This window comes from Ranitomeya variabilis, chromosome 7 (genome assembly GCF_051348905.1).
Source record: "Ranitomeya variabilis isolate aRanVar5 chromosome 7, aRanVar5.hap1, whole genome shotgun sequence".
NCBI lineage: Eukaryota > Metazoa > Chordata > Amphibia > Anura > Dendrobatidae > Ranitomeya > Ranitomeya variabilis.
In genome coordinates this window covers 241,422,429-241,438,048 of record NC_135238.1, presented here as the reverse complement: position 1 = coordinate 241,438,048, position 15,620 = coordinate 241,422,429, and the positions used below count along the sequence as shown (strand labels likewise).

The window sequence follows — 15,620 nt, the reverse complement described above, 5'->3', positions numbered from 1 at the left end:
TTCCAAACTGTATTGGCGCGGTGGATGGCAAGCACATTCGTATTACCAAGCCAGGGAAAAGTGGATCCCTTTTCTATAACTACAAAAAATATTTTTCCACTGTGCTGATGGCAATTGCCGGTGCGGACTGCCGTTTTCTGGCAGTCGACATTGGTGCTTTTGGCCGGTCAAATGACTCGCGCACATTCAAAGAGTCTGATATGGGCCAAAAATTATATGGCAACAATTTCAATTTCCCCCAGCCACGACCTCTTCCCCACACCGAAGGCCCTGCGATGCCATTTGTTGTGGTTGGGGATGAGGCATTCCAAATGTCTGCCAACCTATTGAAACCCTACTCAAGTCGGGGCTTGGACCACACGAAAAGGGTGTTCAATTACAGACTGTCCAGGGCCAGGACTGTGGAGTGCGCCTTTGGCATCCTTGTCTCTAAATGGCGGATATTAGGATCCGCCATTAATCTGAAAACTGAGACAGTGGATGAGGTGGTGAAGGCGTGTGTGGTTCTCCACAATTTTATTCTGGCCAAAGAGAGACTGAACGTTGATCTGGATGAAACCATAGCCAACCCATTGCCCAATTTCCATGATCATCCTCTGAGGACAAGTGTGGAAATTGCGCAGATGAGGGACCGTTTTGCGGCCTATTTTGTGTCAGATGTTGGCCGTCTGTCATGGCAAGATTCAATGGTGTAATAAACTGTTGGACTGTATTCTGGTGTGACTATGCTAAAAATAGTTCACCAATGTAAATGTGCCTTATCTAAAAAACTTGGAAACCTTTGTTTTTAAAATGTTGTGTTTTAATAAAAAAATTTTCTTACGTTTTCTACCCTGCTTCCAAGACAAAATTTATACCATACCATATTTATTTGTTTGTCAGATCGCCGTGTATCGTTGTGTTTGACAGCAAAATCAACGATACCAGCGATGTTTTACACTGGTAACCAGGGTAAACAACGGGTTACCAAGCGCATGGTCGCGCTTAGTAACCCGATGTTTACCGTGGTTACCAGTGTTAATTGTAAACTAAAAAATAAAAATAAATATACTCATCTTCGCGTCCCCTGGCGTCCACTTCCTGCACTGAGTGAGCGCCGGCCGTAAAGTGAATGCACAGCACAGCGTTGCTGTGAGGGACGTCACTCAGTCAGTGCAGGGAAGCTGACGCCGGGGGATGCGATTGTGAATATTTTTTTTTTTTCATTTTACACTGGTAACCAGGGTAAACATCGGAAGTGCGCCCTGCGCTTAGCAACCCGATGTTTAACATGGTTACCCGGGGACCTCGGCATCGTTGGTCGCTGGAGAGCGGTCACACAGACCGCTCTCCAGCTCCCAAATAGCGATGCTGCAGTGAATTGCATCGTTGTCTGTTTTGCTGCAGCATTGTTAAGTGTGAAGGTACCTTTACAGTATGTGTCCACGTTCAGGATTGCATCCTGAATTGCTCAGGTTTTTTCATCAATATTTGTAAGCCAAAACCAGGAGTGGAACAATTAGGAAAAGTAGAATAGAAACATATGCTCCACTGCTGTATTTATTACCCACGCCTGGTTTTGGCTACAAATATTGAATTAAAATCCGGACCAAATCCGGATGCAATCCTGAGCGTGGACACATACCCTTTTTCTTTGAAAACAACTCATACACTTTAGTGTTTGGAAACACCTCATACAGCAATGAAAGACACCCAAAGAAACGGTCAAATTAAAAAATCCAAAAATACTGTCTGACATTGCATATATGAGGTGTTTGAAGCACAAATAAACGACGCACGGAGTGAATTACCGAGCAGTGTACTTGAAAAGAAGACCAAATATTGTATACAAAAAAATAAATTTTTATTGAGGGGAAACAGAAAAAAAGGGAAAAGAAAATTAGGGGGTATCAACAGCCGAGGGGGGATCAACATCCGCTACCACCGGTGACCGGTAGCTTCTAGTTCTGGACCTGGGAGTGGGAGTGGTAGAGGAGGAGGAGGAGGAGGAGCCGCCATACTCGAGGAGGCTTGATGGCAGGTCCAAACCCCCCGCAGGGTACACTAGGGAGACCGCCTCGTCAGTAGAGGAGGGAGGAGGCAACACAAGCCGCCTGCGTTTTTGGCTTGGTTGGCCCTGGCTGCTCCTGCTGTGGCTAGAGCCACGACGAGATGGTGTCTGTCCTGGAGCAGCCAGAACCTGTGCCTCTGTGTGTGTGTCTGTGTGCCTCCTCTTATGTGTTTTTTTTTTTTCTTTTCCTGCCTTCTGCGGCATCTCCCCCAGAAGCACTCCTACGGGAGGATGAGGGCCTGGCAGGAGCAGGAGTGGGCCGCACACTGGTATGGTGCCTGTGGTGGCGTCGCCCGGCACTTGGACCAGGGTGGGGTGGCTGGAGTGACTCTGCAGCAGTAGTCGGAGTCACGCTAGCCAGCGACGGCACTACGGGCAGTGTCGCTGACTGCGCGACCCGAGACTGCTGCAGAGCCCTCACGTAAGAATTGTTGCAGTCCTGCATCACCGAAATCTGGAGTTCCGGCGTAAGGTTTTCCACCATGCCCTTAGCAATTGTGCTTAAAAAATGTTTTGCCGGATTTGAGAGCTCGGCTTCAATGGCTTCAAGGCGACGTTCGATACTGGACATTTTATCGGTCATCGCCTTGAAACCATTCTGGAACACCGTGCTCAAGTGCAAAAATTCTGGCATGGCTGGCCTGTCCGAGGCCCGCTGGCGCTGTCGGGAATTCCCGAACGAAGGTGCGCCAGAGGCCTCGGGCAGGGGAAAACCTGATGTACCGGCAGCCGGTTCTCCAGATGATGGTGGTGCAAGCCTGCTGCCGCTGTGGGAGGGCTGTGACGGGTCAGATGGCGATCCATGAAGTTCCGCTTCACAGGGGGGAGCTCGCTGGAGGGTGCTGCTGTGTGTCCTGTGAAAAGAAAAGGAAAAAATTAGTCTTCAATTAATAAACTATCACATACGCCAACTCCTGTAAAAAAATTTACATTACATGACACAACAAAACATTACAATCCCCTGTATCTTAGTCTGTGTGGCCTATAATAAATTGCTGATTGTTATCGCCAGCTGAGCATTAGGGCTCACGATAACAATCATGGACATACCGACGGCAGATAATGACTGTTAATTCAAGTTGGCAAAGGCAATGCATACCCCTGTCATCTTAAAAAAACAAATCTAGATAATGCCTATGTCAAAAAAAATAGTAGAAAATTTAAAGTCAAGAATAAAATTTAAAAACCCAAAAACTTTAAAAAAAAGACTTTGTTGATCTGATCGCAGGAATGGCCATGACGTTAGGATCATGTGATCGAGACGTCATCATTATTCCTGCAATCAGAACTACCCTGACTCAGAACGTAACCTGTCATGGACTACAATGACTCACGCCTAACCCAAAAAATTACTAATGGGCTATATACCATTCCACTAGGGTTAAAGGATGGCCAAAATGCTACGATGACTACATGGATGGCCAATATACTATGTTCCTTTGGAAATATACTATGTGTATATGTAGCTCGAACGTGTACTATGTGGCTGCGATATAGTGGCCTGGAAATCTACTATGTGGATGCACAATGTACGTGGCTGGGCAATGTACTATGTGGCTGTGCAATATGCTATGTGGCTGGGCAATGTACAATGTGGATGTGCAATATGGTATGTTGACAAAATACTTACTGTCGGCGGCCAAGGACCGGTCTTAAGAACTGGAGTGCCCTGTTATATTTATAGGGCACCGACTTGGACGCAGCAGCACCACTCCGAGCTTGCTCCTCCTCAGCACGAATCCCCTTATTGAAACGGTCCTTTATGGATCGCCATCTGGTCCTCAACTTTTTCACTGTTAATGTAAAGACAAAAAAATTGTTACATATTTAGCATTGTAAAAGGATAAAACAACCGTGTGCGATGCAAAGTGTAGGCGTTGATCGCATCACACACGGTTGTGTTTATCCTAGCAAGATGGGTCATAGCAGCGTATCTGCAATACTCACTAAAGGTGCCTTTGTCCTTCGCTGAGGCACTGTCAAAGCCATCCCACAGCGAGTTTGCCACCTCTGCCCACAAACGCCTAGACACCACCTGGTCCATGTGCCGAGGGTCACGGCTGTCCCACAACGGGCCCCGCTCCTGGATGCTTGAAATAAGGAGGTCCACATCTACACTCTCTCCTTGGGCCCGTTGTGAAACCTAGAAAAATTAGAAAACAAATAGGTTAAAAATATGCAAATATTAACAACCACCAGCACCTGGCATGATAGGTACCTCTGCCCTATCCTTTGCCATTTGATGTATGTATATTGATGTTTTCTACACCTGTGTTTTGGAATGTTTGTGTGCAGGGAGTTCAACTTTATTTTACCTTCCCCCAATACTTGCTGCCCTGAAAATCTATAATGTATAAAGGCCCCGTCTCACATAGTGATTTAACAACCATCACGACCAGCGATACTGCCTGGCCGTGATCGTTGGTAAGTCGTTGTGTGGTTGCTGGGGAGCTGTCACACAGACCGCTCTCTCCAGCGACCAACGATCAGGGGAACGACTTCGGCATCGTTGAAACTGTCTTCAATGATGCCGAAGTCCCCCTGCAGCACCCGGGTAACCATGGTAAACATCGGGTTACTAAGCGCGGCCCTGCGCTTAGTAACCCGATGTTTATCATGGTTACCAGGGAAGACATCGCTGGATCGGTGTCACACACACCACTTCAGCGATGTCAGCGGGACCTCAACGACCAAAAAACGGCCCAGGCCATTCCAACACGACCAGCGATCTCACAGCAGGGGCCTGATCGCTGGTACGGGTCACACATATTAGCGAGATCGCTACTGAGGTCGCTGTTGCGTCACAAAACTAGTGACTCAGCAGCGATCTCGCTAGCGATCTTGGTATGTGTGACGGGGGCCTAAGCTTAGTAAACATCCCTAGTGAAAGCAGGATGCTCCTCAAATGTAATGTTCCTCACAGCAGGATGCTACTGAAAAAAAAAAGATAAAAAAAAAAAAAATACTCACTCGCCGGCCTGACGCCACATCTTGGCCCCGATCTCTCTGCTCCCGCTGACTGCCTTCCCCCTCACTTGAAGAAGCCTGGAAAAATTGTATACAAAAATTATTGTCAATGCTACAAATGGCAGCTAATAGTAAGCAACTGGACATAATTACTCACCGCACTCCCCCGCGCCGATTGGCTATGCTCCGAAGAACTTGGCATTCTTGCAAGTTTGTTCTGCAATGAAAAAATGAGCAAAAAATCACATCCAATGCCACATACAATAAAATAGGCCCAAAACATTAAAAAACCACAATTGACTGTTGACTGATAGGACAATGCAAACTCAAAAAGCGACACCACAATGCCATACATTGCAAGAGAATAAAATCGAAGAAACAATACAAGAATAGACCCAAACAAAATTAAGCAAAAATAGACACCTATGTAAAATTTTCAAAAGCTACAAAATTATCAAAAAAATAAATACAGAAAAAAAAAGGCACAATGAAATAGCAAACTAATGAACGCCATAATTTACAATTACAACAAGACATGATCCAAAACAACACCATCTGGTGACATCCACAGAAATACATCAGAAAAAGGCGCTAAATACCATTCTAGATAATAAGCAAAAAACATTACGGGTCAACCGCTGTTACAATATACAGCAACCCAAAAGATAAAACATAGTCAAATAGAAAAGAAAACACAATAAATTTTTAAAAAAAGGCCCCCAACAAAAAAAAATTATTAATATAAAGGCCATACTACACACTTGTCAATGGAAACATTCAAGAAAGGAGATACATACGGAAGCCATAGGGAAAACGACGTAAAACCATCAGAGTTTAAACCCCCCCAAAAAAAGGTAAAATACAATTGAAAATAGAATGGCATATAGCAGCCCAGAACAATACAATACAAATGAAACATCATAAATGTAGCCCCCCCCACCAGCAAGAAAAGACACTCAAGGAAAGAAAAAAAAATGCCCACAGCATAATAAAACACAGCAAGACATGAGCCAATAAAAAACGCCATACGGTTACCCCCAACAATAGAAACCAGAAAAAGACATGCACCAGAAATTTCAAAAAAAAATCTGCCAAATTTAAAGACATTGACCAACTGCATGACACCAGAACAACCCAAAACCAAGCAAGGCCGAAGACAACAAACGCCAGCATATAACGCCAGAAGTACATCAAAACCAGATTAAAAAAAACAATTTTTCAATACAACCCACAGTGCCATAACCGTACAATAGCACAGAACAAACATTGCACAAATTAAATCAAAATCAATAAATAAAACACAGAATAAAAAATATGCAAAGAGAAATATATACTTACATGTTTGGAAAGCAGATTCCCTTCAGTCAGTCTTCTCTGTAGCTAGCCTTGTGAAAGACAATGCCAAACCCCCTTTTTTTTTTTATATATATAGTGTTTTTTTAGTGTCTAGACAAAGTCTAGACAATGTTTTGCATTTTTTATTGGAATACGCATGCGTCGTACAACGCACCACGACGCAAGTACTTGCGTCGTCTGCGTTGTCAATGCAAGTCAATGGGAAAAAAGCCGCATTGACGACGCAAACACGACGCAAACACGACGCATGCGTTTTTTACGAAGTCTGCGCCGCCCAAAAAATGCAACATGTTGCGTTTGCCGCGCCCTGACAGGTGCGCCCTAACGCCGCATGCGGCGTACAACGCACCAAAACGCATGACAACGCATGTACATGCGGCGCCATGCGGCCCCAATGTTAAATATAGGGCCGCACGCCACATGCGTTTTGGTGCGGCGACGACGCTGCGGCGCACACCGCAAATGTGAACGTAGCCTTAATCCGACATCTTTGGTGAAACGCCCCCTCCATCCTGTCCACACCACAGACCCCCCAGCTCCGCCAGGTGTGACGTTACTGAGCCATGTGGTTCCGGACCACACAGGTCCTCGGGGCACTAATGGAGGAGACGGTCTGTGTCCCTGTGCGTCCGGCGAGGTCTCTTCTCCTGTGTCCTACTGAATTATGGGGTCTCGGGAGGCCGGACCCCGGCAGGCAGGCGGACCCCAGTGATGTACCGTCCGATTTCTCCTCACGTCTTCCGCTGAGGCGGGGCCGCACTCTCAGTAATCCCCTCCCCGCGGGCCCTCAGTATAGGAGCAAGAGATAAAGAAATCGCCATAGAATTCCTCACATCGCTTCACAATTCTCCCGGGATCGGGCCCCCGTGGAGCGGCACTTCTGTGGCCCCTGCAGCGAGTATCGGGGCCACCATCTAACCTGAGGTAAAGCCAAACTAGATGACGGGACTAACACTTCCGGTCACGTGGGCAACACACGATTCCCGCCACTGATCGCCGCTGTACGGAGCTTCCGGTTGCCGTTGGTTTCCAAGGTGACACTTCCGGCGCGGCAAGAAAGAGAAGCCGATTCTGTCACATTGTCCGAGGATGGCGAGAGCTGGCGGCCGAGCCGGGAGGGTGAGGACCGGGGAGCGGAGGAGGACGGGAGGGTGAGGACCGGGGAGCGGAGGAGGACGGGAGGGTGAGGACCGGGGAGCGGAGGAGGACGGGAGGGTGAGGACCGGGGAGCGGAGGAGGACGGGAGGGTGAGGACCGGGGAGCGGAGGAGGACGGGAGGGTGAGGACCGGGGAGCGGAGGAGGACGGGAGGGTGAGGACCGGGGAGCGGAGGAGGACGGGAGGGTGAGGACCGGGGAGCGGAGGAGGACGGGAGGGTGAGGACCGGGGAGCGGAGGAGGACGGGAGGGTGAGGACCGGGGAGCGGAGGAGGACGGGAGGGTGAGGACCGGGGAGCGGAGGAGGACGGAAGGGTGAGGAGCGGAGGAGGACGGGAGGGTGAGGACCGGGGAGAGGAGGAGGACGGGAGGGTGAGGAGCGGAGGAGGACGGGAGGGTGAGGAGCGGAGGAGGACGGGAGGGTGAGGACCGGGGAGAGGAGGAGGAGGACGGGAGGGTGAGGACCGGGGAGAGGAGGACGGGAGGGTGAGGACCGGGGAGAGGAGGACGGGAGGGTGAGGACCGGGGAGAGGAGGACGGGAGGGTGAGGACCGGGGAGAGGAGGAGGAGGACGGGAGGGTGAGGACCGGGGAGAGGAGGACGGGAGGGTGAGGACCGGGGAGAGGAGGAGGAGGACGGGAGGGTGAGGACCGGGGAGAGGAGGAGGAGGACGGGAGGGAGAGGAGGAGGACGGGCGGGTGAGGACCGGGGAGAGGAGGAGGACGGGAGGGTGAGGACCGGGGAGAGGAGGAGGACGGGAGGGTGAGGACCGGGGAGAGGAGGAGGACGGGAGGGTGAGGACCGGGGAGAGGAGGAGGACGGGAGGGTGAGGACCGGGGAGAGGAGGAGGAGGAAGACGGGAGGGTGAGGACCGGGGAGAGGAGGAGGACGGGAGGGTGAGGACTGGGGAGAGGAGGAGGACGGGAGGGTGAGGATCGGGGAGCGGAGGAGGACGGGAGGGTGAGGACTGGGGAGCGGAGGAGGACGGGAGGGTGAGGACCGGGGAGCGGAGGAGGACGGGAGGGTGAGGACCGGGGAGAGGAGGAGGAGCGGAGGAGGACGGGAGGGTGGGGAGCGGAGGAGGACGGGAGGGTGGGGAGCGGAGGAGGACGGGAGGGTGAGGACCGGGGAGCGGAGGAGGACGGGAGGGTGAGGACCGGGGAGAGGAGGAGGAGGACGGGAGGGTGAGGACCGGGGAGAGGAGGAGGAGGACGGGAGGGTGAGGACCGGGGAGAGGAGGAGGAGGACGGGAGGGTGAGGACCGGGGAGAGGAGGAGGAGGACGAGAGGGTGAGGACCGGGGAGAGGAGGAGGACGGGAGGGTGAGGACCGGGGAGAGGAGGAGGACGGGAGGGTGAGGACCGGGGAGAGGAGGAGGACGGGAGGGTGAGGACCGGGGAGAGGAGGAGGACGGGAGGGTGAGGAGAGGAGGAGGACGGGAGGGTGAGGAGAGGAGGAGGACGGGAGGGTGAGGACCGGGGAGCGGAGGAGGACGGGAGGGTGAGGACCGGGGGGCGGAGGAGGACGGGAGGGTGAGGAGAGGAGGAGGACGGGAGGGTGAGGACCGGGGAGAGGAGGAGGAGGACGGGAGGGTGAGGACCGGGGAGAGGAGGAGGACGTGAGGGGAGGAGGAGGACGGGAGGGTGAGGACCGGGGGAGGAGGAGGACGGGAGGGTGAGGAGCGGGGAGAGGAGGAGGAGGAGGAGGACGGGAGGGTGAGGAGCGGGGAGAGGAGGAGGAGGACGGGAGGGTGAGGACCGGGGAGAGGAGGAGGAGGACGGGAGGGTGAGGACCGGGGAGAGGAGGAGGAGGACGGGAGGGTGAGGACCGGGGAGAGGAGGAGGAGGACGGGAGGGTGAGGACCGGGGAGAGGAGGAGGACGGGAGGGTGAGGACCGGGGAGAGGAGGAGGACGGGAGGGTGAGGAGAGGAGGAGGACGGGAGGGTGAGGAGAGGAGGAGGACGGGAGGGTGAGGACCGGGGGGGCGGAGGAGGACGGGAGGGTGAGGACCGGGGAGAGGAGGAGGAGGACGGGAGGGTGGGGAGCGGAGGAGGACGGGAGGGTGAGGACCGGGGAGAGGAGGAGGACGGGAGGGTGGGGAGCGGAGGAGGACGGGAGGGTGAGGACCGGGGAGAGGAGGAGGACGGGAGGGTGGGGAGCGGAGGAGGACGGGAGGGTGAGGACCGGGGAGAGGAGGAGGACGAGAGGAGGAGGACGGGAGGGTGAGGAGAGGAGGAGGACGGGAGGGTGAGGACCGGGGAGAGGAGGAGGACGGGAGGGTGAGGACCGGGGAGCGGAGGAGGACGGGAGGGTGAGGAGCGGAGGAGGACAGGAGGGTGAGGACCGGGGAGAGGAGGAGGACGGGAGGGTGAGGTGAGGAGGAGGACGGGAGGGTGAGGACCGGGGAGAGGAGGAGGAGGACGGGAGGGTGAGGACCGGGAAGAGGAGGAGGAGGACGGGAGGGTGAGGAGAGGAGGAGGACGGGAGGTTGAGGACCAGGGAGAGGAGGAGGAGGACGGGAGGGGGAGGACCGGGGAGAGGAGGAGGAGGACGGGAGGGTGAGGACCGGGGAGAGGAGGAGGAGGAGGACGGGAGGGTGAGGACCGGGGAGAGGAGGAGGAGGAGGACGGGAGGGTGAGGACCGGGGAGAGGAGGAGGAGGACGGGAGGGTGAGGACCGGGGAGAGGAGGAGGAGGACGGGAGGGTGAGGACCGGGGAGAGGAGGAGGAGGACGGGAGGGTGAGGACCGGGGAGAGGAGGAGGAGGACGGGAGGGTGAGGACCGGGGAGAGGAGGAGGAGGACGGGAGGGTGAGGACCGGGGAGAGGAGGAGGAGGACGGGAGGGTGAGGACCGGGGAGAGGAGGAGGAGGAGGACGGGAGGGTGAGGACCGGGGAGAGGAGGAGGAGGAGGAGGACGGGAGGGTGAGGACTGGGGAGAGGAGGGTGAGGACGGGAGGGTGAGGACCGGGGAGAGGAGGAGGAGGAGGACGGGAGGGTGAGGACTGGGGAGAGGAGGGTGAGGACGGGAGGGTGAGGACCGGGGAGAGGAGGAGGAGGACGGGAGGGTGAGGACCGGGGAGAGGAGGACGGGAGGGTGAGGACCGGGGAGAGGAGGAGGAGGACGGGAGGGTGAGGACCGGGGAGAGGAGGAGGAGGACGGGAGGGTGAGGACCGGGGAGAGGAGGAGGAGGACGGGAGGGTGAGGAGAGGAGGAGGACGGGAGGGTGAGGACCGGGGAGAGGAGGAGGAGGAGGACGGGAGGGTGAGGACCGGGGAGAGGAGGAGGAGGAGGACGGGAGGGTGAGGACCGGGGAGAGGAGGAGGAGGACGGGAGGGTGAGGACCGGGGAGAGGAGGAGGAGGACGGGAGGGTGAGGACCGGGGAGAGGAGGACGGGAGGGTGAGGAGAGGAGGAGGACGGGAGGGTGAGGACCGGGAAGCGGAGGAGGACAGGAGGGTGAGGACCGGGGAGAGGAGGAGGAGGGTGGGGAGCGGAGGAGGACGGGAGGGTGGGGAGCGGAGGAGGACGGGAGGGTGAGGAGAGGAGGAGGACGGGAGGGTGAGGACCGGGGAGAGGAGGAGGACGGGAGGGTGAGGAGAGGAGGAGGACGGGAGGGTGAGGACCGGGGAGAGGAGGAGGACGGGAGGGTGAGGACCGGGGAGCGGAGGAGGACGGGAGGGTGAGGACCGGGGAGCGGAGGAGGACGGGAGGGTGAGGACCGGGGAGCGGAGGAGGACGGGAGGGTGAGGACCGGGGAGAGGAGGAGGACGGGAGGGTGAGGACCGGGGAGAGGAGGAGGAGGAGGACGGGAGGGTGAGGATCTTGGAACCGAGGAGAAGAGACTGCAGGGTGAGCGTGTGCCCAGTGTGTATGACCGCAGCGTTGCCGACAAGGATGATGGTGCTATCTCGGAGTTTTGCTTCTCACTAGCAGGCTGCCGTCACACTGTCAGTATTTGGTCAGTATTTCTCGTCAGTATTTGTAACCAGGAGTGGTGATAATACAGAAGTGGTGCATATGTTTCTATTCTACTTTTCTTCTGATTGTTCCTCTCCTGGTTACAAATACTGATGTAAGACACTGACCGTGTGACTGCAGCCTGAGGCTATGTGCACACGTCAGGATTTCTTGTAGAAATTTCCTGAACAAAACCGGACATTTTCTGCAAGAAATCCGCATGCGTTTTTTTCGCGGATTTTTTTCCGGAGGTTCCCAATGCAATAATATAGTGGGAAATCCGCAAAATTAATGAACATGCTGCATTTTTTACCGCGATGCGTTTTTTTCGCGGAAAAACAGCAACATATGATCAAAAATTGCGGACTGCATTCTAAATGATGGGATGCATATGTATGCGTTTTTTATGTGTTTTTATAGCGAAAACGCGAAAAATCCAGAACGTGCGCACACAGCCTGAATGGGAAAGTGTCGTCCTCCTGAGCTGTCTATATGGTCCGCAGGTCATAAGAACTGAATGACATGACACCTTGATATTTGCATCCAGTGTCTTGGAGAAATCCACTTTTTGGTATATGTAAATGAGCTGCTAGAATCTAGGGGATATGCATAATCACCCTGAGTCTCCGCCTCCAGAGCTTACTGCAGTTGACAAGGGGTGTTACCAGTGTGAGACATGTAGATCAGGAGCGCAGCTGTCAGTCATTACATGTCTTACACTGGTAACGCCCCTTGTATATCAAGGTGTCATGTTATTCAGCTTCCTATGGCCTGCGGCCTGTATAAACGGCTCAGGAGGACCATCACTGACACATTCCCTTTAATGTTTGTTCTCTGGTTTCAGGTTCTCTCTTCTGGACGTCTGCCACTGCGACCCGTGACCTGTAAGAGGTGAGTGGAGTGTCCTCGGGTGCAAGCTCGGGCCTCGTTCTGCTGCACACGTCTCTTTCTGTCCTGGTGGTTCTGGGGCACAGGCTCGGGCCTCGTTCTGCTGCAGACGTCTCTTCCTATCGGGGTTCTGGGGCGCAGGCTCAGGCCTCGTTCTGCTTCACACACGTCTTTCTGTTCTGGGGCTCGGACCTCGTTCTGCTGCACACGTCTCTTTCTGTCCTGGGGGTTTCTGGGGCGCAGGCTCAGGCCTCGTTCTGCTGCAGACGTCTCTTCCTATCGGGGTTCTGGGGCGCAGGCTCAGGCCTCGTTCTGCTTCACACACGTCTTTCTGTTCTGGAGCTCGGGCCTCGTTCTGCTGCACACGTCTTTCTGTTCTGGGGCTCGGGCCTCGCTTTACTGCACTCGTTTCTTCCTGTCAGGGGGTTTCTGGGGCGCAGGCTCGGGCCTCGTTCTGCTGCACACGTCTCTTTCTGTCCTGGGGGTTGTGGGGTGCAGGCTCGGGCCTCATTCTACTGCACATGTTTCTTCATGTCAGGTGGTTTCTGGGGTGCAGGCTCAGACCTAGTTCTGCTGCACATGTCACTTCCTATTGGGATTTCTGGGGCGCAGGCTCGGACCTCTTTCTGCTGCACACGTCACTTCCTATCGGGATTTCTGGGGCGCAGGCTCGGACCTTGTTCTGCTGCACATGTCTTTCTGTCCTGGGGGTTCTGGGGCACAGGCTCGGACCTCGTTCTGCTGCACATGTCTCTTCCTATCAGGGTTTATGGGGCGCAGGCTCGGGCCTCGTTCTGCTGCACACGTTTCTTACTGTCCATGTAGATCTCGGGTGCAGGCTTGAGCTTTGCTCTGCTGCACGTTGTTAATTTGTTGACTTCATCATTTTGTCTCTAGTTTTAAGGGTGCAGTAAGGAAATCCTCCGCCACGTCTGTGGATTCGGGATACTCGCTTTGTTCCACTGACTCAGAAGACCAGGTAGGGACCTTCTGTGGGGGCAGTGGGATGGCACTAGCTGTGGTGGGTGAGTCTGAGAGGGTTGGATCCAGTATCCAGTTCTGATAGAGCAGTGATGATCGCGAAGTGTCAGGGGGCACTTACTTTTCTTTACCATTCATGTCCACACCTGCTGACTCTTAGTATGGAGTCTGCTGTATACAGGGATACATCCTCTGTGCCTGTGATGCTGTAGCGGCCATATTGGTAGTCACCCAGTTTTCCCAGAGCCAGACATATCTATACGGTGACCAGGGATCGGCTCATACAGTCGCAGGATATTGGTGCAGCGCCGGGTCAGTAGTATAATAACGAGAGCAGTAATATAAAACTTAACATTGAATGTAAAGTATTAAAATCTATAACCAAAAAGTCCTACCAGACTAAAGTGCAAAACAGTGCAACATCGCATAGACAAGGACATAACATATAAACTATTTGTCACCAGTAGGGTTGAGCGCCTTTAACTTTTTTAGAATCGAGTTGGGTTTCGCGAAACCCGACTTTGTCAAAAGTCGAGTCGAGTGAAATCGTCCGATTATCGCCAAAAGTCGGGGATCGACCGAAACACGAAACCCAATGCAAGTCAATGGGGAAGCATAGTCGGCAGTAAGTGGAGGACAGGAAAACACCTACAGTGCCCATTTTAATGGCAAAAATATCCATTCTTGTTACTGAAGCTTGTCAATCTTAATTTACTTTATAATAATAATAGTTAGGCATAGGAAATTGGGGGTCATTTGGCTAAAGTTGTGGGGGGTAGGGCTGGTTCAAGTTTTCCGTGGGCCCAGGAAACGTGGACTACGTCACGGCGGTGGAGCAGTGAGAGGTAAGTATTTCAACTTTGCAAGTGCTGTGATCCTGAGCAAGCAGGGGGGGCCCACTCGTTCGCATTGGCACTGGCACAGGGCCCCTCAAAGTACGGCGGTGTGTTTGCACGGCGGGGGCGCCTCCCACCGGCAGCATCACTTTTGCGTACTCTGAGGGGCCCTGTGCCAGTGACATCGCCAACAAGTATGCCCCCCCCCCCCACCTGATGAAGGAACCTGCACTTTCATCTGCACCTTCCTCTTTGTCCCTGTGTAAGGTGGTATAGTATGCGGGAAGAGGAACCTGACTTTCAGCAGGGTCAGATTGTGGCTGTGTAGCGTGCAAGGGGAATGTAGTGGTCTGGGTCAATGTACCAGCAGACTCATCTAGCAGTGGCTGGGCAATGGGCAGGATGAGGAGGAAACACAGATATAGGCCCAAATAATGAAGTGGGCTAAATGCAGTTCAAAATTGGTAACAGGACTAACCAGGCGGCATTGCTTTGTTCAGTGGAGTAGAAAACCCAGGAGCGGCAGACACTGTTTTAAGGGCCCAACCAGACTAGTAGGCCCAATGCAGTTTAATATTAAAAATATAGGCCGAAAGCCTGAAGATTGAAGCTCAGGAAAATAACACAGGACAACACCAAGGTGCGGCAGACACCGTTACTAGGCCCAACCAAAGTAGTAGGCCAAATGCAGTTTAATATTTAAAATGTAGGCCGAAAGCCTGAAGATTGAAGCTCAGGAAAACATAACAGGAGAAAACCCAGGAGCGGCAGACACCATTTTAAGGGCCCAACCAGACTAGTAGGCCCAATGCAGTTTAATTTTAAAAATATAGGCCGAAAGCCTGAAGATTGAAGCTCAGGAAAATAACACAGGACAACACCAAGGTGCGGCAGGCACCGTTACTAGGCCCAACCAAAGTAGTAGGCCACATGCAGTTTAATATTTAAAATGTAGGCCGAAAGCCTGAAGATTGAAGCTCAGGAAAACAACACAGGAGAAAAACCAGGAGCGGCAGACACCGTTTTAAGGGCCCAACCAGACTAGTAGGCCCAATGCAGTTTAATATTAAAAATATAGGCCGAAAGCCTGAAGATTGAAGCTCAGGAAAACAACACCGGAGGAAACCCAGGCGCGTCAGACACCGTTTTAAGGGCCCAACCACACTAGTAGGCCCAATGCAGTTTAATATTAAAAATATAGGCCGAAAGCCTGAAGATTGAAGCTCAGGAAAATAACACAGGACAACACCAAGGTGCGGCAGACACCGTTACTAGGCCCAACCAAAGTAGTAGGCCAAATGCAGTTTAAAATTTCCTATAGGCCGAAAGCCTGAAGATTGAAGCTAAGCTTTATTCAGAGGAGACAAGCAAGGAGTGGCAGACGCCGTTACTAGGGCCCAACCAAAGTAGTAGGCCCACTGCAGTGTTA

General features: G+C 53.5%; 2 protein-coding genes across 3 annotated transcripts in view; one reads left to right on the top strand and one right to left on the bottom strand.

Annotated features, from left to right (window-relative positions):
* Nucleotides 1-405: 405 nt before the first annotated feature.
* Nucleotides 406-5,164, bottom strand: LOC143786305 (uncharacterized). Its single transcript, XM_077275575.1, has 4 exons — nt 5,021-5,164; nt 3,998-4,193; nt 3,681-3,843; nt 406-2,904 (listed from the first exon to the last, which is right to left on the bottom strand). Exons 1-4 carry the CDS (start codon nt 5,162-5,164, stop codon nt 2,214-2,216), a joined length of 1,194 nt encoding a protein of 397 aa, XP_077131690.1. The 3' UTR covers nt 406-2,213.
* A 2,001-nt stretch (nt 5,165-7,165) lies between these two features.
* Nucleotides 7,166-15,620, top strand: part of CCDC14 (coiled-coil domain containing 14) — a 36,929-nt gene continuing 28,474 nt past the window's right edge. The window contains exons 1-3 of one of the 2 annotated variants that reach the window (XM_077273320.1): nt 7,166-7,297; nt 12,331-12,377; nt 13,272-13,353. Coding sequence is in view for 1 of the 2 variants with exons in the window: in XM_077273319.1 (XP_077129434.1) it covers nt 7,463-7,492; nt 12,331-12,377; nt 13,272-13,353 (159 nt within the window). In the remaining variant the exon portion in view is untranslated. Of the gene's footprint in view, nt 7,298-7,346; nt 7,493-12,330; nt 12,378-13,271; nt 13,354-15,620 lie in introns of those variants that run through there. The other variant, XM_077273319.1, reaches the window with a different exon arrangement.